Genomic DNA, 25,606 nt, shown 5'->3' with positions numbered 1-25,606 from the left:
GCAGGAGTCTAATCGATTCATGCAGAAACTCCGCCATATTATTTGAAATCCTTTACGCATTAAAATTGTTGCTGTTTGCGAGGCTTTCACACATACCGAGAGGCAGATGGGAGCTGCTGACATCAACAGTGTATGTCACTCTTGTTACTTGGACTTGCATCATCGCCTTTGGAACGACGACATAAAAACCTCTTCCGTTTTATTACATAGGATTACTCTTAGCCGCTAATGCACCGTCGAGGCAAGTCATTTGTATTTATGCAGCACCAAATCACAACAGAAGTTATCGAAAGGCATTTAATTTAATGGAACAACTGCGGGCCTCACACAGCAGAACCTTTCAAGTCAATCACAATCGGTCATGCGCGGCAATTGAAAACGATAACGAGCCTATTTTGACAAAGCAGGGTGTAGAACATTGGGATCTTTTTACGAATGCAGGGAGGACAAATAAAAAGTAGGCTCTAGATGAATTAATTAATTCATTTTCTGATCTGCTTAATCCTCTCCTCATAAGGGTCGCGGGGGGTGCTGGAGCCCATTCCAGCCGTCTTCAGGCAGTAGGCGGGGGACACCCTGAACCGGTTGCCAGCCAATCGCAGTATTGACAACCATCCATGCACACACTCACACCAGGGGACAATTTGGAATGTTCAATCAGCCTGCTATGCATGTTTTTGGAATGTGGGAGGAAACCGGAGCACCCGGAGAAAACCCACGCTGGCCCAGGGAGAACATGCAAACTCCACACAGGGAGGCCGGAGCTGGAATTGAACCCGGTACCTCTGCACTGTGAGGTCGACGCGCTAACAGCTGGACCACCGGGCCGCCCTAGATAAATTAAAAAAAAAACAACAACAACACAAAAACCCCCCAACACAAACTCAAGTACAGGAACAAAATATTTGTCCTTGACGTTACTTCCCACCACTGCTGCTTGGGCTTCAATTATCTTCACTATGCTCGTCCATGTGGCTCAATGCTGCGTCATCTGTCTGGCGTGGCTCTGATATATTGAAAATGGACAACAATCGCAATTCTTCTGTCAGCAAAAGTATTGGGACACGCTGGAGTCTTACTCCTTTCGCTTCAAAGCCTTTTCCTGTTGCTTGTTTTTCTCATCTTCATCACAAGCAAAACATGCAAACAAATGCTTTGGGACCTCATGAGATGTCACACATGATGACAGTTCAAACGCTGGAATGTTTGCTAATTTTTAGGATATTATATTTTGGGGAAAATGTTGGTTAAGTCGAAAGATTCAGCGGTGTTCAAATTAGAATTTTCTGGTGTAGCACTACAGTTATAGAAAATTATATTTAAGCATGAAATTAGTCCAGAAGTCTATGTGTACGCAGTTGTAATTCTCACTGAATCGTAGTTAACCTTTGACAAATTTCACCCCCGACCCGCAGACGACTGTGGAAATGAACACAAAATTGGCCGCACTGCTTTTCTGTAAATCCTTCATCAGGTGCCGTCGAACCACAATATCATTGTGCGTGATATATCATCTACCCAATTCTCTCTCTGATTGCCTCGACAAGCCCCGAGGCTTCAGCGGATGCTTTCCCCGGTCATTACCTTTATTATGCAGCCTGCGAGCCAGCTATTTTCTGCACAAAATCTTTCCCCCTGCAAGATGAAGTGCCGTTGTAACACAGCAGCTGAAAGTGTTATAATATTCGTCAAATTACCGTTTGGAGAGATAAAAGTACGGAAATGACAATTCCTGAATCTCTGAAGTCAAGTTTAGTTTTCAAGGAACTGGATCCATTTTATATAGTGCTCATCCTCGTTTGGGCTGTGGCGCTGCAGTAAGTTAAGTAACTTGGGAGTGTGAAAAATCACACTGCACTTGATGTCTGGATGCGGTTCCAAATCGCACATTATGAAAACATTGTTAAAAGCAAAAAAACAAAAAAACAAAAAGAAGACGGGCAAATCAAATGAGATCATGGCAAAGTCTGGTTCCATTGTCAATGAATCAAGCTTCTTTGACAAAGCCACATTCTTTCACAATTTACATGTGTTGGGTCGATCAGAAGTCTGGATGGGAGCATCGCTTAAGTTTGACTCCTAAAAAAAGACCTTAAAAGGTCTTAAATGCGAAAGGGAGAATCAGTCTCCATGTGCCGATCTGACTTCACAAAAGAAGTATTTGGACTGGCTGCCAGTCAATCACAAGGCACATACAGACAAGCATTCACATTCACACTCACACCTATGGACAATTAAGAGCGTTTATATGCATGTTGGGAAATTGAGTAGAGAGTCGGACTACCCGGAGAAAACCCACACAAGCACAGGGAGAACATACAAGGTCCACACAAGAGGGCCCGGGCCGAGATTTAAAACTTGGACCCTGCATCAAAACGGTCAGATGTGCTGACCACTACTTCACCGTGCCATTTGATCAAGAAACAAAAGACATTTACTTTTCTATCATTTTATTGGAAAAATAGAGCATTTGAGAACACACTACAAAAAAAAACCCAACAACACAAACATAATACATGACAGTCTCAAAGACAAACTAATAGCACAACAGTTACTAAGTATGTTTCACTGTGCTTTCAATGAACCCAAAGCTGTCATTCGGTTGTTGGAAAATGCGCGCGCTTACCAGTACAATTATTGTTTTCAGCATTGAACCTGCCCACCAAATGTGCATAAATAGTAGGAGACATTTCATCAACACAAAGATTTCAGAGAGACCCGTATGCCAAGTTCCATGCTAACACTCCATGTTTAATCTGTAGGAAAACCACACAACAGGCTCTGGGACTTTTGATTCATGGCACCCTGTGTGACTGATGAGGCAAACAATCAAGAAAATTCAATGAAGTGTTTATTCAGGAAAGAACCAGCCATTGTGCAGATGATTTTCAGGATTGGTCCATGGATAATAAGGTTTGAAAACATGTCATAATAATATCCACCTCAGTCCCAAGCAACAAAGTCTTGATAAAGATTGCAAAATTTTCCAACATGTTCAAGAGCACATTGCTTATATTTTGAGTGAAAAGATTCAACTGAGTAGTCAGTTAATCGAGAAGAAAAAAAAACATCTCTACAAATGTTGCCTGCCAACAAAAACTGTTCATTTTAAGGTGTGAAAACAGTCACTTTTTATGTTTGCCACTCGTGTAAGTGCTTTTGGTCCAGTTCAATCAAAACCTCTTTACATCAGCGAATAAGACATGGGGACTCATTAATTCACTGTTTGGACACAGTGAAAAAGTCAAAAACCTTTATAGTCATTTGATTCGGAATCAGAATATGACGGAAACGTCGGATAAAATTGTAGAGGTTGAACCAGGTGCCAATTTGTTTAGACTTTTAGACATTTAAAGGCATGACTCAGTGAGGGTGTTTGGTTTTTGTATCTGTTCTTTTTGTGTTTCTAATGGGTGCCACCACGGATTGAAAAAGGAGAAATATGATGACGACCATAAAAGTGGAACTTATTGCAGTAGACACATTTCTGTCCTGGACTCTTTTCGTACAATATGGCTGAAGCGGCAGCAAGTTGACATCAATAGTAATCGAAGAATGATGTTGTATTCTGCACGTTGACGATAATTGTACGGTTGTATTTGTTTTTAAATTTTAATAGACAGTAGATTAATTGTTTTTGACAATTGTTGCTAATCATGCTCAAAAGTTGACTCCGTTCAGTAAAGCTTCTTCGCTGCTAGCTTAAAAGCTAGCATTCCATCAGAAGAATGATTAACATTATTGCTGTCACCTTTTATATTCTATTACTACAAAGTGGTTCGCATATTTTGGCAGTATTTTTTTTTAATGGTTTCAAACAGCAAAGAAAATGACTGGGTTTGAAACTTCAACATGTTTCTCAAGTCCAAGAAGAAAAACATTCAGAGAACTGTTTTGAATGTGACACGTGACTGATGTCATTGCAGTTTAGCGGCGTGGCAGAGAAATCAGTAATGCTCGCTCGCAAATTGAAAGTATTTTACGGGACAATTACCAACCACCCGGTGTGTTTATTATCGATTTTTAAAAGCTATCCAAATTAATAGCTGTTAACACAAGGCCACTTCGAAGTGGAAGTGCTGAAATGCCAAAAAACAGCCTCGGATAACATGCGCCTTCACTTTGTAGACACGATTCACAACATGTACGTTGAGCGAACATCAAGTCACCATCATACATTTCTTCAAGCCATGATCACGCTTCAAAAGTCGACAATTGTGCCGTTCACAAGAAAATGATGCTCTTCATCCCTTGCGTCTGCTTCTTAAAATGACGACCAAATCCTTGTGATCAAGTGGAATTGATTCACACCACACATGAACGGACATAACCAAAGCCTTAAAACAACTTTGCGGTGGGGAATTAAATAAAGAAGAGCAACAGATTCATCATAAAGTGCAAATCAAATTAGTTCCAACGTGGACATTGTCTGACATTCTTCTTATTACCTGCAGATAACGTTGGCAAACGTAAATAAAATATGGGGCACCATTGGGGCCAAGCCTTTTGGCAGAGGAGGTGCTAGAATGATGGTGCTAAAAAGATATGAGGCACTTAGAAGGGTGTACAATTGTCCAACTGTTCATGCTCCAAGACATACGTTTTTCGTCGAAATTAGGTTGGTGGTTAACCATTCCATTTGTGCATCGTCCCCAAAAATCGGACACATTATTCAAAAATTAAAGAATGATTTATGAAGCTAATTTAACTCTTTCAGGGACAGCGGTTACGGTACTACAGTGGACAGATTATCATGTTATTGGGTTACAGGGTGCGTGAAAGGGTTAAGAGGCAGTAAATCAGATACATCCAGCATAATTGCTTACACCACCAATATAGTGTATATTTTCAACCGTAAATGATGTTAACGAATCAGCCAATCAGATGGAGTTGATTATTGAGCAACTGTGTTTTGAAGAGAGTGAGGTGAAATTGAGTGCACTGTTTTGGCTGCATCCTCCGGGGGTGCTGTCAGTCAGTTTCCGTTACCTGAGCTACAAACGCACTACGGCAACTCCACGGGGGGGGGGGGGGGGGGGGGGAAGCGTTATTCCGCTCAATATGACACTCACGAGAGTCTCCCATCTCATCTTTTAAAAAAAAAAAGTGAAACAACAATTTGTCAGTCTACTGATAATTTCCCCCGTGCCAAATGTGCATCCCTTCAAATCATCTTTTTCGTCCCAATCATCTACATTTATACTTCAATCAACAAATAGAGTGGAACCTGAATTCACAAACTTGGTCACAATTTCCACAGCTTCCAAGGGGCATATTCACCTGCATTTTTCACATTCTTCATGAGTAATTTAGAGCAAAACAAAAACAACCCCCCCCCAAAAAAAAGAAACAAATGAGATGACACACAGAGTGCGTGTGTATATGTTGGTACTGTTCACGAACTGGTCGAAAGTTTTCGTTCGTAAACAAATTTATTTGTGAACAGGGCCGGTCCACTTAATGAAACAAAAATAATGATTTTTTTTTTTGTTTTTGAAATTACGAAGCACAAGAGGGCACACTCACTTACAGCTGTCCCCCCCTCACCCCCATGTGTTTTCTAGGATGATTCCGCCGCCCTGTTACATAAAACGGGATGTTAAAATGGTAAAATAATTTTAACAACACAATTCCTCCCGACCACGGTAGAGCCCTTCGCGTTGTCTTATTTAAAAATCAAAACGGGTTCTTAAAAAAAGTGGAAGAGTCTATGAAAAATTTACATTCTTCTTGTGTGCTTTTCAAACAGTCCATTTGAGTGTCGTTTACAATCTCACTTCAGTCCCACCTCCCATACACACGCCATGAACGAGTACCGGGGCCGCGGTGAAGAGAGAAAAACTACAAAGGACGAAATGGAATTTTGAAATGAACCTGCAATAAAATCCAATAATATTTTAAAAATGATTTTGCTGATGATCCTATATATACCGCCTTACTGTAAGATGAGGCATATTGTCTCAAACTATTTATGCTTCCGTAGGAGTTGAAATAATTTTTTTGTTATATTTATTTCCTTCTAAAATGACATGAAATGACTATTCGATTTTCATCAGTGATTCGATGAGCATTGACATCATCTTCATCTTTAAAAGTTATCTGCACATTTCTTTCAACTTGGGGACATGAAATACTCTGTAAATGTAAAAATATTCCCCACTTTTTTATCGAGGGTGCTGGAAATATTGATGTTGAATCGAAACTGTAAACTGACAACCAACCTGCAAAAGTATTTCACATTTGGATTTGTCTGGAAATTTCTTGGGGTTCACCTTGACAAAGGTCAGGTGTGCTCCCTGTCCCTAATTTACAGTGGAACAGGTCTAACGTTGAAGAATGCTGATTTTGAAATTCTACTCGGAGACGCTTGATCAATACCAACTTGACCACATGATGGTACACGGAAGAATTATGCTCCCTGCTTTAAATAGATATAATACATTATATACATGAAATACATGTAGGCAGAGCTCACAGATTCAACGCAAACACTAACCTTTTTTTTTTTTTTGTATTTTCTATAAATAGCAATAAATAATAAGTGATTATCGATGTAGTCAATATTGCCTTTGTTTGCCAGTGGTTCCGTTTGAACGAGGTGCGCTGTGGTGTGGCACACTGGAAGTGGAGAAAGATTCTGCTTCGGAAGAGTAGACGACGGTTTTCTGCAGTAGCTGAAAGTGGCCATGAAAGTTGCACTGGAAGGAATCCTGGTGGATACCATTTGAATTTCAGAGAAGGATCCATTAGCGATTCCACTAATGTCTTCATGCAGGAGTTCTATTAATGCACAAACATCTGCTTAATCAAGCATAATCACGCTTATGAGGTCTTGACATCTCTTCTTCCGGGAATAAACTTTGAGGAGTTTTCGACATTTCGGCTCTCGCCAATGCAACATTTCAGTTTGAATATCCACCGAACCACTTGAAAGACTCATCATGGTCCTTGTGAAGAATCCGACGGTTGCGAGCGTGAATGGTTGAGTGAGTGCTGACTGTTTCCTTTGCAAGATCAGATGATCAGTCAGGTTCCATTGGTTGAGTCCCGAGAAAGACAACATAAAGCGAGAGGACGTGTTCATGCAATCTGCGAACCAACTTCAGAAGAGTGCGAGCGGGTTTGTCAAATCTCCATTTGCTTATCAGAACATCATGTAGCCATTCAGGGTGGGCATCCGAAGAGCCTTACATTCATCCGGTTAAGAACCAAGTCCATACTCTCCTGGAGAAAATCTGACCCAGAAACATGGGGTCATAACTTTGTATTTCAGATTTCGGTCTGTATACATGCTAGCCATTCCTTTTGAGTTAATAACTAAATTGTGGTCGGATGTGACTGTGGATCTTAAATGAGTCTGACAACCCGATTATGGCCGCCAAACAAAAACCGGAGCAGATCTACATGGCAGCCGTTGGTGCACTAATACCCCACGGGAGAACGGAGCTCACTGCAGTTTCCAGAAGACAAGAAGCAGATTATACAGGTCCACTGGACTCAGTTAACCTGAGACGGGCTGAAAAGGGGAAACGAGACATATTTGTGATATAGCCAAAAAAGTGCTGGTAGCTCTGGGAGTCTACGTTCATGTTAGACTGTGAGAGTCTAAGCGGTGCTGGGATGTGAGCAATCCCAGAGATTGACTCAAACAGAATCCTCTGGATGGAAAGTCTTCAGTTGAATTAGTCCGCCGTGTTCCCTTTGTTGTAAAACCACTCCGTTCCCTTCAGTTTGGTCCGTAACACCATTCACTGGTCCATAGAAAGTATGTTCCTTGACATGAGAAAGTGCGAAGCCGCTCTAGGTCCAACTGCTGTCTTCTTCATACTAGGTCCACCTATGTTGTGCGTGTGTGCACGCACCTGCACATGCATTCCGCATCAGATGTTGATGCTGCTATTGGAGTTGTTCATAAGAACTCTCATTTCCTGAATGCTCGTGATGATTTTCTTCTGATGCCCTGCAAGGTTCACCCCAACTCTCCGCAAGTCCCTACAAAACAGCACACAAATCAGTTTATTTCACATCAACAACGCACCTTCAGTGCACCATGAAGAGTCAAATGGTGGTAGAACTGTTAGCTAGCCAATCAGTGCATGTGATAAACTATGAGGTGGCACACAAAGGCAAACAAAATGGCAAAATGTTGCTTTTTAAGTTTGAACTTTTTCCTGCTTATAATTTGAGGATGTTTGGGAATATTGTTGTAAGTGCCCGTACTCAGATGTCATCTGAGTGACCGTGGTCAGTGACGAGTATCCTCCTTCCATGAAGAGTTCCGTATAACGGCCCATCTTGATTGAATCCAGCCACTCGCCGACTGTTCTACTCCAGATGTTGCAGTCCGCGTCTACACTGGCATGCTCCACGAGCAGGTTGGACACCCTGAGGACACCAACCGAGACAAAGACCGTAATTAAGTGAATTGTATTAATGCATACTGTGATATAGACTCGAGATTTGCCTTTTCCGAACACGAACGAACAAGTTCTGTAAAGCGCTTTGTTATGGCTGCAGCGGTTGTGAAAGCGCTCTATAAATCAAGCTGTACTGTATTGTATTATATTCTCTTTAGCGTAGCTCCATCTAGTGGATGCATAACGTAACCGCAGCTACGACTTTAGCTTCTATGCGCCTTATAATGCTGTGTGCCCCAGTATTAAAACAGTTTGAAAATAAAAGGTGGGCCTTATACTCCGGAGCGCCTAATAGTGCGGAAAATACGGTATGTTTAAAGTCTACATTCAGCCAACAAGTTAAACTGGTTCTAAAACGGTGTGTCAACAATGAAATGAAAATTCTCAGTTTTCTGTAGTTTATCGCATACACAGCAAAGCATATGTTTATATAGTCTGCTTAGATTAATTATACGTCTTCTGACATATCTCTGAAATGCATTTGTCATAACTATTTCTTCTTTCTATAGAACATTAGTTGAGCCCATCAGTAGGTGTCGGGTAGCGTGCTCTGTGTACCTTTTGCATTAGATATATTTTTGGTGAAACAGCTACTACAGACTGATGTATTAACCATTACAGAAACATCAACATTTGCACATAAGCATATTTTCTGCGCTTTGACGCGACACATCATCTCACCTTCATTAGTCTATGAATGCACTATGATGCAAAGCTGAAAATACGGTCCACTCATTTCTAAGAATACGTTAAATTATTCAGGTTCTTCGCCGTGCTGACAAAGACAGAGTGCCAAGCTTTGAAATCCAAACGTTGAAGACCGTAACCAGCGTTTTCCATGCTGCAGCTCGCTAATAGAAACATCATTATGCAGACGGTCTGGCCTTGCTCGAGCTCCTTTGAACTGTCAGACGCTATTGCATTGGTTGTTACATTGGGAAATTTACTTATTTTCAATGCTTCCCTTTGTAGAAATGGCAGCGGAACGGTCAACGCTTATTTTATTGCCTCTACAAAGGAAATGAGGACTAAATGCCTCCATTACAAGTCATTAATATCATTACACACTAATGTAAAGCAAACTAATTGGATGCAGGAATGCTTTGAAAACCAAGACACCCCACAGGAAACAGTTGAAACTATTGTTTATTCTTAAAGAAAATCTTTTTTTTTTTCAATTTATGCTTTTGTCCACCAACCCCCACCACCCCTCAACATGAAAAGCGTTTGCGGTCTTTGTCCAAAGTGATTTAATTATGCAGCCACACAAGAATTCAAGAGACTCTATTTACATTTAATCTGAATGATGATGAGTTTAGCGCAGAGTTTAATTCACTAGAGAAGGAATATGGAAAGCAATGAGAGGAAGGTGAAGAAAGTGTAATTTAGCAGTGTTTCCCTGCGCCGTAGGTGCCTTGTCTTCGAGACCGAGTTAAAGGAAAGGCAATTTAATACCATTTCAATTCCATTGTCTTAAATGTGTCGTTTTCGCTCGTGATGATTACTTCCTTGATCAGCACATTGCAGCCGACTACTGGAAAATGTATGTTTTAATTGTTTGTATACAAATAGTTGTACGTCAGAAGTGCCTGCCCACCCATCGAGTGTGAAATTAAATAGCCAAATAAATCTTTGCTACGCAGCATATTTCTGGAAATGAGTCTGAGTGAGCCTTTTGTGCCACACTGCTACATAGCAGCGCGCAAAGGAACATAGCAACGTACCCACTTGCCAGGTATCTCCACCAATGACTTGGCAGTGAGGCGAGCTGAAGTTGCAAAGCAAAAAAAATAAATAAATAAATAAATAGTAAAATAAAACCCACTTTGGAGCAGTTGCCAGTCCAAGGCAAGGAAGTAGAAATGCAATGTTAGCACATGTTAGCACTAGCTAACAGTGTTAGCAGCATTCACATGCAGGTGTGTGTGTGTGTGTGTGTGTGTGTGTGTGTGTATACACAAGGTTTGTGCATAGTGAGCACGGATACATCAAGTGTATTAGCATTGCTAAATTGTATAAAGCGGTACTTGTGTGTACGTAGTTTTGCGGTATGTGTGTATGCTATTTCTCACCTGTGTGAGGAGTTGACCAGATTTTTCAGCGAGCAGGGGTTGCGAATGAGTTTGTCTAGTAGACATACAATCTCATCAAACTTGGGTCGGTTGCTGCGTTCTCGCTGCCAGCAGTCCATCATGAGGTGGTAGAGAGCCTCGGGGCAATCCATCGGACCTGGTAACCTATAGCTCTCTTCGACTGCCTTTATGACCTGCAGAATTGCAATTGAGTTGGGGGATGTTAGTTGGTGACAAGTATAGGATGGCCTACACTGCAGGGCAATTTCTTTATTTTCAAATAAAGGACAGCTGTGTGATGACTTGAAATGGGAAATAGATAGCTGAATGTAATGTTCTATCCCATTAACACCTTTATAAAGTAAAATGGATTCATTCACTTTCAAAAGGAAGTCTCCCAAACGAAGATCTGCCAAGACTATGAATTGGCAACATCAATGTTTTGAAAATCAACCGTAATGGCAAAAAAAAAAACAAACAAAAAAATCATGGCAGAGTTCGAGGCCAACAGATTGAAAGATGATCGTAAACGGCTTTGGCGCACGGCACATCCTGAACTGGAGAAGGCACTTTTCTGACTGAATGCTTTCAGAGATGAATTCGGACGTGACAGATGTTTGTTTCATGTCTTCCTGTATACACGTATTTGTAATTGACATGTGTATATGGTATTATGTGTTCATGTTAATACATCCATAAATATTTATACTGTATTATACAATCGTAGTTGGCGGCCATTTTATTGGAAATGGTTCCAACGAACTACCGTTGTAACGTACAGATTCGTTATGTCCCTCGAGGTACCTTGTAACGAGGTTGGACTGTGTAGATAGAGAGAGAGAGAGAGAGAGTGAGAGAGAGAAAGAGATGTGCATGTGTGCATACAGTGTAATAATACACACACACTGTACGCACATTATTGATAAACCAGTTGGATTATACCACCTTGAAAAAAGACGAGTACCACAAAAAGCTACAAAAATCGCTTTTTGTGGTACTCGTCTTTTTTTTTATTTGAAGCAAATCATCCGTGCTCATAAAGAAACAAGAATTCACAGACCCATTCGCAGCTAGAGACAATTTAGAGTTTTTCATTGAGCGCAGCATGCCTGTTTATGGAACTTGGAAGGAAGCCGGAGTACCCAGAGAAAAGAAAAACGGGGACAACATAGAAAGGCCAGGACTGAGATTCAAACATTAGATCTGTGATGCAGACATGCTCACCCCTAGGGCACTTGGCTGCCTTTGAAAAGTTTATCCAGTAATGCAAAATGTCAGTTTTCTATCAATCATGACCATTCAGTCTGCATAAACTAAAACTAAATCCCTGTGAGAACAGACTAGTGAAGTTCAAATAAAAGTAAGCGTTGGCGGGCTTCAACACCCCATAAACGCATCATCTATCGTCTACCCTACATCGCCCGGTTTATCAATTGTGCAAGATGCAGCTGTGAATCAAAGGAATAAATCTTGGCTCCGCCCACTTTAACTCGGTAGTGGAGCACATGCAGGCAGGAGATCTCAGGCTACCTCTGCTAGTCTACAGACACTGGAGGGAACTGGGCTGTTGAGTTCATGACAGCTTCTTCTTGTTAAAAAAAAAAAAAAAAAAACACCCAAGAAAAAAAACCATGACTGCACTCAAACACACATGCATGCTCGTGAGCAAGTGAGAAGGCCAGCATGCATGCCAAGAGGCAAACTATAGAAAGCTGACTGGCAGGGATGGAGCGAAAGGAAAAAAAAAAAAGGCAAGAAAGGACCCAGACAGAGATGGCGGGTTTGAGAGACAAAAGACAGGATGAGAGAAAGAGAGAGAGGGTGAGAACTAGGAAACAGAAGGAGGGCTTACAGAAAGAGGGTGGAAGAAGCTGCAATTTCTCGTGCAGATCTGAGAAAATCCAGCATAACGCTTTCAATTAAACATCAAACATCTTCTCCTCTACTTCCCTCCTCTCATCCTCCCTTACTCCCCCTCTCTCCATTTTCTCGGAGACAGACAGCTTCATAAGCAAAAAGGGATGAGGGGAGCCTGAAGCAGGGGGGTGAGGAGGTCATTGCAGGGCTGCGTGTGCACGATGCGTGTGGCTGCCTGTGTGCGGTGGGAGTGCACGAGTGGGGTGTCTGCCTCCCACTAACTTGTCAACACGCGCCACGCCATTAAAGTTCCTCCCATTAGGATGACTTCTGGGTCGCACGCTACGTTTAAGCTCCGGCTTCTCCGACACGCTGTAGCTCTTCTTCTCACTCGCAAGTGATTTAGGTCGCCGGCCACTTAAAAATGTCATGTAATTTGCTCCGACACGGTGTTCACGGCTACAGTAAAATGGAAGCTCTACGGAGCAAGTAAGTGTTTAAAAAAAATAAAAAAAGTGTGTGATATTTCCTCCCACAAGGTTCTGCTGAGCTCTGCAAGTCCGTGTTCGTTCACGCGCTTCGCTCTCTTTTTCCACACGTGCCACAAAATCTCATCTTGCGTTTCCATGAGAGCTATTCTTTCTCATTGTCGACACTTTGCAGTAATAGATTGACAACAATTGCTTCTGACATAGCCCTCCCATAGAGCAACCCTCATTCAGCCACTGGGAAGAAAATTCAGAAATTTCACTGACACGTCTGGTTTTCTCCTTCACCTTGCACCTTTGCTATGCAGAATTTACACATGCGAACAATGCATTCAGCGCTGTCCTATTGGCCACCTGAATTGTCAGCAAATATCTCATGCAGACTACAGAGGACGACAAATCTATGTGTGGTTTCGGTCATACTTGATCTTCAACGCACGGGTAAAGATCTGAGCATAATTATACTCATAGTGCAGGTTTTAAAAGAATTGATTTCAACTTTTTAACTCTACTTGAAAATGATGAGATAAAGCCCTGAAATAAGATGAAAAAAATTCTAATAAAATAGATTCTTTTGTGTACAGTCTGTATGTTTGTTTGATAAAAACACACAGCATTTTACAATATAATAGAAAATGGAATTCTCATGAAAGTTTTTACAACATGTATACCTTTATTTAAACATTTTAAAAAGTGTGATGCTGTTTCGAAAGTGTTTTTTTATTATTATTTTTTGCCCAGTTGCCAACTTCAGAAGTGGATTTGTGGCTTGAATTCCTGTTGAGAATTCTGCATGTAACACTACAAGCTATTGGATTTTTTTTGAGCCATAGTCAAATTGAATGGATGGATGATAGCAAAACAGCGCGATATCTACATAGCTAGTTCGCTACATAGCTATATAGCTAGCTTGCTTCATAGCTAGCTAGGTCGATAGATACTGTGTACTCCTAGTTTTTTTCATGTGACAAAATCATGGGAGCCATTACAAACACTTAATCTCCTCGAGGAGCAACGTCACCTGGTGGTGCTTTTTTTTATTGGCTGCCGCTGTATTACATTGCTTCTTGGCGAAAAGGAGTAAAATGACCACAACCCCCAGACGACACTTCAACATTCCTTGCAATAATATCAATATAAATAGATTTAAAATAAACCCCAAAGGTTCGTGTATTAAATTCAACAAAAAAAGAGGAAAACGAAGGACATTTTTGCGATAATTATTTTGTTTTTGTTTTTGTAAAGGTAAAATATAGTTTTAATTTTTATTTTATTTCATTAATGAAAATGTTTTTTTGAATTTTATTTCAGTTACTTACATCTTGATTGGACATTTCCCAGTAGGGACGCTCCCCATACGACATCACTTCCCACATGACGATGCCGTAACTCCAAACGTCACTGGCCGAGGTGAACTTCCTGTAGGCGATCGCCTCGGGAGCTGTCCAGCGAATTGGAATTTTCCCGCCCTGTGACACCATGAAAAAATATTAAATGCGACATACACACACATTTTAGCAGGATTCATCCACCAGTGCATTTTTTTCTATATTTCTATGGTCAAAAGCTTTAAAATATACTCCAAAAAACAAACCGAAACAGCTGATGTGCGTCCGTTCATAACCTCGAAACCTCATATATTTGGACCCCTTATTCAGAACTGACTTGACAACACACTCAAATACGAGTGAATACTAATTTAGGAACACAGATAACAAAGTTGATATTCTTTTCCAGATAGCCATATGCTGTGTTTGTGTGTGTCTGTGTGTGTGTGTGTGTGTGTGCGCGCGAACCCGGGTGACTTCATTATCGAGCTTTCATTGCAAAGATAGAACATTTCCCGTGATGACTGCTGAGGCAAATGCGCTTTCAGTCAATGAGAAGTGAAATTAGCTTGATGCAGCATTGATGAACACAGCAGCAGGATATCTCCGGGTGTGATTATCTGAAGGGTGGTGGATGATGTTACTCTTTCAGTTCAGCCGAGGAAGCGAGAGTGAACGCGAATGAGGGGAGAGCAAGATGTGCAATATTTGGTGCTATAGCAGCAAGGTTCAGTGCTAATTGAGTGTTGGAGAGGCCGGCGCGAGTGCTTAATTGGCCCTCTGTCTGCAGGAAGTTGGAGATTCCCCCCCGAAAGGATGCCACTCAGTCTGTGACACAGAGTTCATTAAAAAAAAAAAAAAAAAGATGTCAGTGCTGCGTGGCCCTTCGTGTGTTTTTGACATCACACAGTCTTTAGTATCATGAACACACGACCTATATGGCGAAACACCATCTGTACGTCGGAACTATTTTTCCCATTGTGATGTTTCCATGATGAGAACTGAACAGGTACTGTTTTAAAGTGGACATCCTGTATTTGGGTAAATTGGCTTTTTAATGGCTTGCATATTGGAGAGCCTCCCCACCAAGTGACAAGTGCGGAATTGAACAACCACATAAAAATATTCTCGTCTAATGATGTGGGGTGGTGTCACAGATTTGTTATAAAACACTGGGGTACCGTTTACATTTTTGATTGACAAAATGGCAACATTTAAGCTTTTGTAACGGTCATAAGTGTCACAATAAATTAAACCACTGTTAATCCATAAAACCCGAAAAAAAACAATACAATAGTCTTCATTTTAAAGTGAAGGCAATTTGTGTTTATTTAGAGATGGGCAGTGCATGAATGAAGATGAAAATGTAAATCTGAGCAAGAACAGCTATCGGCTAGTTTCCATCTGCGGTCCCTTGGCAGCTTGATGCAACATTTCAAGAATGAAAACAAATGAGATGTGTTGTTTTGCATCACATTTTTAACATTCAGAACTGCTACTGGTGTCTAGTATGAATATAAAAACAAAACAAAACAACAACAACAACAAACACCCAATAAAAGTTAAGATTTTGAACAAATTTGACAATAAGTCATCGATACATGGACATGGTCTTCGAGCGTTGCAGTTTCCGTTCTGAGGCAAATGGGGTATGTTCTACATCTTTTTTGTAACACCTCTTTTTGAAGCTGGTCCTCGGAATAAGTGTCAACAAATGTGCATGGTTAACTCTTTGCTACTTGACGAATTAAGTTCTTGCGACTTAGTATGTGATGATGGACAATCGAGCTCCTGGGCTTTGTGGCATGTTTTTCCCTAAAATGTTTGCCCATTTCCAACTTCAGAGTTTCACCTTTATTCCGCTGTATCATCAATATATCCCTCCTTTTCACTTCCTCGTTCAACTGCAGACAATGTCCGTCTCTCAGCATTTCATTGCTATGATTTATATGTGTTTTGTTTTATTTATTGTGAACGGAGGAGCTGGTCAACTTTTAAATGTCACCTTGAGCTCTGGGACAAGCAATTTCTTTTATGTGAAAATGAAAACAAACTACCAGACGCAAACTCGCTTTCCAAATCAAAATGCACAGCCTCACCCGTGTGGTGTAAGCAGCCTCAGGGTCGTCCTCCAGAACGCGGGAGAGGCCAAAATCAGACACTTTGCACACAAGGTTACTGTTGACCAGGATGTTGCGAGCTGCCAGATCGCGGTGGACATAGCCCATGTCAGCCAAGTACCTGCATTCATCAGTGAAAAGGAGAGCACTGGCTTTTAGAACGAAGCCATGGGAATTTCTTATCGATATAAGATGGTGTGTATGTGTGTGTGTGTGCACGGGCACCTCATGCCAGATGCAATGCCACGCAGCATACCAACCAGCTGGATAACAGTGAACTGACCATCATTTTTCTGGAGTCGGCACAGGAAAATGAATGTTAGTATGGGCGTAAAATGATCATCATGGTGACACTAAGCATACTTGTGTTGCTACACCTTGCAGTGATCTTTTTACTTCATGACCAAAATTTTGTGTCTTCCTTACATGACTATTTACGCGACCAAACTCCCCTTCCAACAACAGGAGGGAAACTGTGTGTGCATATCTATCCATCTATGTATCTATCTGTCCATCCATCCACCCATAGCTCCTATGTAGTGTGTCAGTCTAATTTTCCATCGCTTATTTATGGCTACTTTCCCACAAAAACATCATCAGAATAACATCCGACTTCCAAAATAAGTTCGATGTGAAGCCTGATATATGAGTATGAGCATCACGTCCCGCATTGTCAAAATGGTGCAACAACGAATCCGGCGGTGTCATTAATACTGTCCCCAGTACGGCAGCCATCCATGTAATCATGTAATAACGTACTTGACGGGCTTTGACGAGTCTGCCTACTACTCCACCGCACTTTGGCACTCAGGACCATCCTGCAAGCACTTTCCAACTTTCCACTGATATATATTCTGTATATATAAATCTATCTATCTATATATCTATATCTATATCTATATCTATCTATCTATATCTATATATCTATATATATATACCGTGGGGAAAAAAAATAAAATATATATATATACTGTATATAGGGCTCAAAACTGAACGGTCTTGACTGAACAAGGTGCCACTGGTATCTATGAAAAAGCTACCATGCATCGAGAACATTCCCATCTGAATGTGCAGACAGATTGGACATAATTCCAGTTCACAGTCATGCCAATTATGTGAAGCATGTGTGCACCAAGTGGGTACATTTCGGTTTCAATGCCTGAAGTTAACGAGGCATTTAGCTGGAATAATATAAGCTAATTGGGTGTATTGTCGTTGCGGGTTGATCCGCTTTGCCAAGAACTGTGGCGCAACATTCAACAAAATCCCACTCATATGGCCATTATTTATTTATTTTTTTACATCCAGAGGAGTAAACACTTTCCCACTTTGCCAACCATGATCCATTTCCTGATTACTTCACACTTTCAGTCAGTTGTAGCAATATTCCTGGTCCGCTTTTTATTATTAATTCCCCGTTGCCTATATTTAGCGACATATTTACCCCTGGCTAATTTTTTTATTCTGTGTTCATATCTCTTCCTTTTTTTCCCCACAAATGTCTTTTTCTTACCTTAAGGAATGTGTCCAGGGATCCATTTTCCATGTATTCAGTGATGATCATCACCGGTTTGCCTAGAAAGGAAAATAAAAACCAACAAAACAAATTACTTACAGTAACTTCTTGTAGCTGATGTCGTGTTATATTTTTTGAGACGGCAAATGACTTGAGACTGAATCAACAGTGCCTCTGCTGGTTGGTGGAAGTAATGCACAATATTTTAATGATGGTTTCACGACACAATTCATTAAAAGTCAATCCTAAGGCATTTATCAAATCCATCACTCATCAATTGTTAGTGCCATCGGTACCATAAATAATTAAAAAAATGTTTTAGGGAATATGAAGAAACTTACTCTTGGTGACCACGCCCTCCAGGTGAATGATGTTGGGGTGGTTAAACTGCCCCATGATTGATGCCTCCCACAGGAAGTCACGTCTCTGATGCTCCGTGTATCCCGCTTTCAATGTCTTGATGGCGACTTGCATCTCCCTTTTCCCCGGCAACCTCAGTGGTCCACTGCACACCTCACCAAACTCCCCTGAAGCACACAGACAGAGCTTCTTTAAATTGGCAGACCACCTTGACCTGCAAACGTCGTATTCAAAGATACAAGAAGCTAAAAAAGTTGCCATTTTTTAAAATCATTTTCTTACATCTTTTTTGCAACTAAAATAAGCAGCCACCGACACATGCCTCAATCTCATCTGCCGCATTGTCATGAATGATGACCTTTCCAACAGAAAATAATGACTTCATCATCAAATCACCATAGGTTGAAATGCAGAATATGTGTGGAGTGATTATAAATGACTTCACCATTACTTTTTTTATCATTATCCGACATATCAATCTAAATAACAGTACATTTGCAGGCCGTCAAAAGAAGAAGCTGCTAACCTTTTAAGAGTTTGGTCGTTTTAATGAAGTAGAAGCAGAATGTAATTCCTTAAACTATGAGATCAAAAGTAAATGAAGCTATTCATTGGATACCCAATGGGGTATTGCACGTCACGAAAATAGTGTCTGGACATATAAAAAATAAAATAAAAAATACAACTCACCAGCGCCAATGATCCTTTCAATGGAGATGAATGACACGTCAATCTCTTGGGCAAATTCATGTACTGCCTGGTTCGGGTCTTCATAGGTGAGGGGGTCAATGTAGGTACGCACTCCAGGGAACTTAACTGTCGACACACATTGAGACACACACCGAAATGACGCTTAACCGAAACAAAGATAACTGTCGGTCGGAATATATATATATATATATATATATATATGTTTCTAACATCAAAATATCAACCGGTATCCTGTAAAGCTTGTATCACTAAGTCAAGAATGTCATCAGATAGCTAATAGGAAAGTAGTAATAATTGGCATCCTTGCATCTCTGGAACTTATTTTGAAATCCAATCATCTGTAAGCTTTTTATTTTTAAGGGTAATTTCATAAGATGCATTTGAAATGATATGACCAAGTTTTTAGATCATAGTTTGGGTCAATTTATGGTCTTAAACCACTTATACAAGAACTTTAGAAGGATGTCTACGATCGAGATTTTTTTCTTTCAACAGCGAGGGTTGGCATGCTGTCGGTCTATCATGAAACTTTTGTTTTTCAGTGTGACAGCAACACACACTGGCATCATGGAGCTTCTTACGAGCCGACACGGCAGTCTCGGTCATCCCTAATTGCAACAGATGGGCTGCAGAACACAACGCCAACATGTTGCCAAATATATGAAGCTGTCAAGACGGACAAATGATCATCGCCATGTTTGCACTCGGCCAGTATGCCAACAATGAAAAGCCCTCGGGTTCTTTGAGTGGACTGTCAGACAGACAACACATGAGCAGGGCTTGAGGGCTTCATGAAACCGTACTGACATGGCCACTCTTTCAACCCTGCACTGTAAACTGTTGATGACATATAATCTCACCCCTAAATCCAGAAAACACATACAAAAATAATTGGTGTCCAGTGAAACCTATTCATCTCTATTTACCAAAAACCAACAATGACTAATTGAAATTCAAAAGTCTCAATTGCAGAGATACATATTTTTTTTCTTGAACAGTGACAAAACGCAAGGTGGCCTTACTGTGTCCATTATGGAAGTGCATTTTCTCCTCGTCAGGATCTTGCTTTGCTTTGCTGTAGCCACACCGCCTAGGAAAGAAAAGCCATCGTAATTGTCGTACTCTGCTTTATATTGTCATTTCTGAAACGAAGTGTAGTTCAATATTTATTAAAGGTGTGCATTCAATGGTTGAATATACAGTCGGTTGAAGGGATGCGCGGTGGTTTTGGGATTGTCTTGTTTGGATGTTGTAACCAAATGCTTTCATTGCAAATGGGATGTATGAACAATTTACTCTCATCTTCATTTTTCCCGTGTATCCCAAAATCTCCCCATATGTCCGCATTTGTGCCAGTCCAAACAATTTCTCTGTGTCAATAGTGACACATCCGAGCCATCAGATACAAACATCCATTCATCCATTTTCAACACCGCTCATCCTGAACAGGGTCGCATAGGGGGTTCTGGAGCCTATCCCAGCTGACTATGGGCGAAAAGCTGACCTCACCCCTGAACTGATCGCCAGCCAGTCACAGGGCACACATAGAGACAAACATTTAACCATGGGTCAATGTTTATGTTGTTAGCTAAGAGTTAGCTGATATTTTGTTTCCAGCTAAGAAACGTGATCAGCACAAATGTCCTTTTGAAATTGCAACCAGAGAAATGGACACTTTTGGTATGCTAATGTGTTCATATTCAAGCCAAGGTGCCTACTGACTAGCAGACAGACTGGATTGCCATTAACATTCAAACTTCTATTTTGTGCGTGCGTGCATGCGTGCGTGCGTGCATGCATGCGTGTGTGTTTCGTATCTGCCTGGGGGTGTCTAGTTTTCCGGATCTGTTGAGTCAAGGGATTTGAGCATGCCCACTGCCCAGTGGCCACTCGGCCTTCAGACTTCCTGAATGGGGATGTCCGGGTGTATGTGTATGCATGTTAACTCTTGTGGACATGCATCACTGCGTATAAGTGTGTCTACACATATATGTCCCGTTTCTATGTCAACGGATGTGAGTTCGCAGTCTGGACAGTTAAAATGGGGAAGGGATGGCCTGGGGCTTACAGTAGAATGGGGGATGTGTGGCCCAAATTCAACAGTGAACATTTTATCCGGTCTCCGTCTTTTCCGCTTTGCCACATATGCACCATCCTTGAACACGTTTGATTTTATTTCTTACAGATCACCGCTCCATGCACAGTTCACGCATATTTTGGTAAAATAATGCAGGTTCAGTGGAAATTACGTTTTTGAATATAACTTTGTGTGGGACGGTGGACGTCTTCATGCCCACACAAACGGGTTTAAATGTGTTGATGCTTGGGATAGACATTTGAAAAGAAATATGCGAATTAGCTGGTGTTCTGAATTTTTTTTAGATGAATATTTCTAATACAGGATTGTTGGACGAGAAAGAATACGTGACCTAAAACTCTAGCAAAGCCTAAATTTTGGATAACTGTTGACAAATGCAAGCACGTGAACATGTAAAAAAAGGCTAGGCTTAATTTATGCTGTGGGTTCAAGCACCCAATTCGAAGTTAATGCCTGTGTTTGATTTCTTTTGACTGTCTATTTCCATGTGCAGTGACGCATATTCGATATGGCTATGCGTAGATTCACACAAAATGAACAACCTACAAATTTCACGTAAAGAAGTCTGTGGGCAGTGTTCACAAAAGTAAGCAAAAATACATCCCTGACACGCCTTAATTATGCTGTGATTGATCAACATCTACAAAATAAAGGCATGAATGGGTCCAAAATGTCTTTTTTTTTTCGATGCCCATCCCCGGTAGGTACTGTATGGTAGCCACGCTGTCAGATACACAACACAGTGGCAGAAGAGAGTGTACCTCAGCATATTGTAGAACAAGAATCAATGATATTCACGAGTCCAGTGACAGTAAAGCATTGTGACCACAGCATCTGCTCGACTTGACCTCCACGGTGGATGCGGCTGAGGGCTGCAGGTTGTAGCCGTGATACTGATAGATGTGTCGGCTGTTCTTCACTGACCCTTTTTTTTAAATAAACAACATACGTTTACCACTCCTATCCGAATCCCCAATTCAGAGCGACTGAGATGAAGACTGCCTCAGCAGTGTCCGTGTGCTGCACATGTGCAACCTCGGTCTACTGTCGTACTTGTCAAAGAACAACAAACACAGGTTGTCATAACAACTTCGGGCCGCAAATGGGCCTGACTACAATGACCTCACTGTAATCGTAACATAGATCAGTGATTTCCATCCAAGCACATGAAGTTGAGCTCTCAACAAGACAGGCAAATCCCTGGGGAAGCTTTACTTTGATTAACCCTTTAACTACCTGCTGGAGTAGGACTTCAATCAAATAATCCATTTTAAGGACCCTATGCAGATAACATGAAGAGAGAGAGTAATAGTCACAACGCACTGTGCACTACACAACTTGTATTTTTTTTGTGGGCTTAAACATAAAAAAAGTTGGAACAGCTTGAAAATATATATTATTGACATTTATGGCAAATATTTTACTTCACACAAGAAAACAAGTATTTTGCTCCAAAATAATGTGCGGAGTTATTGTTACTTATATATTCAAGTTGGGGGACCAATACAAGGGACGATAAGGTTCTGTCTTATTTCTTTGTTAAAAATGCGGGAAAGTCTATTTTTTTGCATGAGCAAAACGCCAAATATTTTGAAAATTGCCCAACTTAAAATATTTCCAAAACGTGTTGCCTTGAAATTTTGAGATTTTTTTTTTGTTACAGTGCGGTAATGTTTCATCCTTTCTGCAATGTTTTTATGCAATGAAACAACAACATCAAAAGAATACTAAATAATCCAAGTTGGGTGAACTCAAAATGACCGAATTTTAAATTTCACAATTCAACGACTGTATTTTCCTTGGGAGTATAAGGTGCACCGTCAATGAATGGCCTATTGTAAAACTGTTTTCATATATAGGGCGCACCACATCATAAGGCATATTAAATAGAAGCTACATTAGTGGCTGTGGTTGTATTATACATCAGCTAGATGGAGCTACGCTAAAGAAAAGACAATACAATACATTACAGTACGATATAAGGTGCACTGTCCGCTTTTGAGAACAGTGAATGCACCTTATAGTGGGGAAAATACGGTAAATATTTGAAGTTTTGCTGTTGTCAAAATTGTCTTTCCTGCATTTCACAGTAAAGTAGAGCTTCCAGAACTGTTGCCCTTTGTACAGACTGATAAATGTAACAACTCGGCAAATTGTTTTGGAAAAGACAGCCTACTTGCTTTGTCATGCTAACTCACATCATTGTGGTAAATCATTATTTTAAAGTTCCAACTTTTTTTTTTTGCGTAAGTACAAGTAAGTAACAACAATACTTTGGCTGTTTTAAAATCAAGGATTGCATTTCGTTATAACAGCTCAAACAAAATAAAGAGAACTTTATATGTCGCTTGTGAACGGATTATCCGTCAAAGTAAATTGATCGGGCGACGGACTGTTGTTCCCTTTTCTCTGTAATAGGAAATTCAAACAGTCCCAACCGTGTGTATTCAGACTACAACTTCATTTTGGCTGCCTTACCGTCCGCTAAGTAGAAATCCAGCCACGGCTGCCAGCAGGACAAGCGCCAAAGTGATGGCCACTGCTACTATGGAAGCCTGGGCACGTTCGCTGGTTGCTGTCACTGCCAATGGAAAGAGATAAAAAAAAAACAGGACTAGATATACAAACATATTCACTTGTACCGCGTTACTGATAGCGCTTTCAAAAACAGAGTGCAGTCAAGTACAGGTGTGAGTTTTTTTTGTATTGCCACACTTGCCCACTCAAGCTTCCACTCTCACTCCCTCATCCAACAGTTCTCTGTGAACTCACAGTAAGGGCTCGTCTGGAATTCAAAACGCCGGCTAAAAGCACCGTAACCTGCAGACGTCCTGGCTCGCACCTGGAATAAACAAGGCACAGGTCTCAATGTTGGATTCTCTCAAGCAATATACATGACACAAAACCAAACTGTAGATATTAGGATTTATGTAATACTTTTTGACATTCATAGCATAACATGTACATGCGTACGAGAACGCGAACAGTGGAGAAATCCAACAAAATCCAACCACACCGTCAACAAACGGAGCCAATAGACTCTGAAATATAAACACTTGCCTATCTTTTTTTTTCTTATCTTTGTATTCTCAGAGCTCAAGTGGCCAGGGCAAGCCGCTTCTTGGTTAACCGATCATGCCATGTCAGTTGTGGTTCAAAAAAAGTGCAGTTAATGCGGTGCCAATTTTTTTTTTTTTTTATTCTTTTTTTTGTGGTTGTCCAGTGGAACTAAGAACGGAAAATTATTATTTGGTGGTTTCTGGTGAACGTGGAGTCCACATCTAAAATAACGTCCAAGACAAAACATCAAGACATTCTTAATCCGACTGCTTTTTGGTGGCTGATTTTAGTGTGAAATTAATATCATATTCAAGTTGTTAAATGACGCTGATTTGCACCGGAGAATGCTTTTTAATATCTTAACCCTGTCATGAAGCTAAATCAGGTAACGATACGGAAACAGAAACATCTCTCAAGTATGATGCAGTGAAGTTTGACACGACAAAGAGCAGAGATGATCCGAACTTAATCCAAATACAACTGTGACTGTATCCAAAGAAAACCAACAGAAGCATGGAGAGCGTACAGTATGTGAATTCCACACACATCAGAGATTTTAACCGCGAACTTTGGGATTGTGAGGCAGATGAGCTTTAAAAAAAAAAAAAAAAAAAAAAAAAAAGGGGGACCCTGTTTGAAACGTACAGTAGCTTCAAAGAAATCGGACATTCTGTGTTTCGGTGTATTTTCACTATCAACACTCACTTTTAGCCCTTACATAACATCATTTAATTGTGCTATAATTATACTGATATGTTACCTGAACTTTATTTAAAAGTTTTACAACAAAGAAAAAAAGCCTGAGAAGGGATTTTTTTTTTCAATTATTTCTCATGGGGAAGATTAATATGAAGTGTGACCCAATTGATCAGCCTCCTGGAACAGATTGTCTACTTCAGCTTCTTTTATTGAGTTCTACTGAGAACATGCTGACTTGAACCCTTTTCCAAATATCTTTGGCTCATATTATTCGTCCAGCACATTATTATTTCTGAGGGACGATTTGTTTGAGTTATACGTCACTTCGAATAAGCTAAATCTTTGCTCGCGCTTATTCGCCTTGCGTATTTTCCCCTCATGTTTCTTTTTCGTGTCATCTCATTATCATTAATCGATGTCTTTATGGATTTTCGAAGCCTGTGTCCAACCTGGAAGATGTAGACTGAAGAGGGTTTGAGACTTTCCACCGCCATCTCCGTCTCCCGGGATTTTATTATCGTGTAGCTAGAGTCCTGCTCCTGTTGGGAGAGAAAGAGTTACTGTGCACATTTCAGACATCTATCTTGTATGACTTTTTTTTCTTTCCTTTTTTTGGAGCACTCCATAAGCTTTGTTAGAGTGTGTGTTACACCCATGTGTAAGGATCAGTTTCCCAAGTGTAACCTCATCAGGTTTAAACAAGGCTAAATGCCCACTCCATTAGCCAGAAACCATTAGCTGACCGACGACCACAAACCTTGCCTCTCTCTCTTTCTCTTTGGTATACTTTTATTATGACCTTACCAGAAAAGAATGCATACAGGGATGAAAGGAAGAGACGGGGAAGGGCGCAAGATCCCTGAACTGAGCTGAGGCGTCA

General features: G+C 40.7%; 1 protein-coding gene across 1 annotated transcript in view; it reads right to left on the bottom strand.

Annotated features, from left to right (window-relative positions):
* Positions 1-2,433: 2,433 nt before the first annotated feature.
* Positions 2,434-25,606, bottom strand: part of epha5 (EPH receptor A5) — a 63,457-nt gene continuing 40,284 nt past the window's right edge. The window contains exons 7-19 of the mRNA XM_086134283.1: positions 25,176-25,265; positions 23,740-23,809; positions 23,446-23,548; positions 19,892-19,959; positions 18,849-18,974; positions 18,140-18,325; positions 17,796-17,857; positions 16,508-16,575; positions 16,262-16,403; positions 14,154-14,303; positions 10,490-10,683; positions 8,221-8,385; positions 2,434-7,992 (exon numbers count right to left, since the gene is read on the bottom strand). Coding sequence (XP_085990409.1) covers positions 7,881-7,992; positions 8,221-8,385; positions 10,490-10,683; positions 14,154-14,303; positions 16,262-16,403; positions 16,508-16,575; positions 17,796-17,857; positions 18,140-18,325; positions 18,849-18,974; positions 19,892-19,959; positions 23,446-23,548; positions 23,740-23,809; positions 25,176-25,265 — 1,536 coding nt within the window. The 3' untranslated portion in view covers positions 2,434-7,880. The remainder of the gene's footprint in view (positions 7,993-8,220; positions 8,386-10,489; positions 10,684-14,153; positions 14,304-16,261; positions 16,404-16,507; positions 16,576-17,795; positions 17,858-18,139; positions 18,326-18,848; positions 18,975-19,891; positions 19,960-23,445; positions 23,549-23,739; positions 23,810-25,175; positions 25,266-25,606) is intronic.

This window comes from Hippocampus guttulatus, chromosome 17 (assembly GCF_054856545.1).
Source record: "Hippocampus guttulatus isolate MCC_2025c chromosome 17, RoL_Hgut_1.0, whole genome shotgun sequence".
Lineage (NCBI taxonomy): Eukaryota > Metazoa > Chordata > Actinopteri > Syngnathiformes > Syngnathidae > Hippocampus > Hippocampus guttulatus.
Note: the sequence above shows the minus strand (reverse complement) of the source record. Positions and strands in the feature narration are given on the sequence as shown.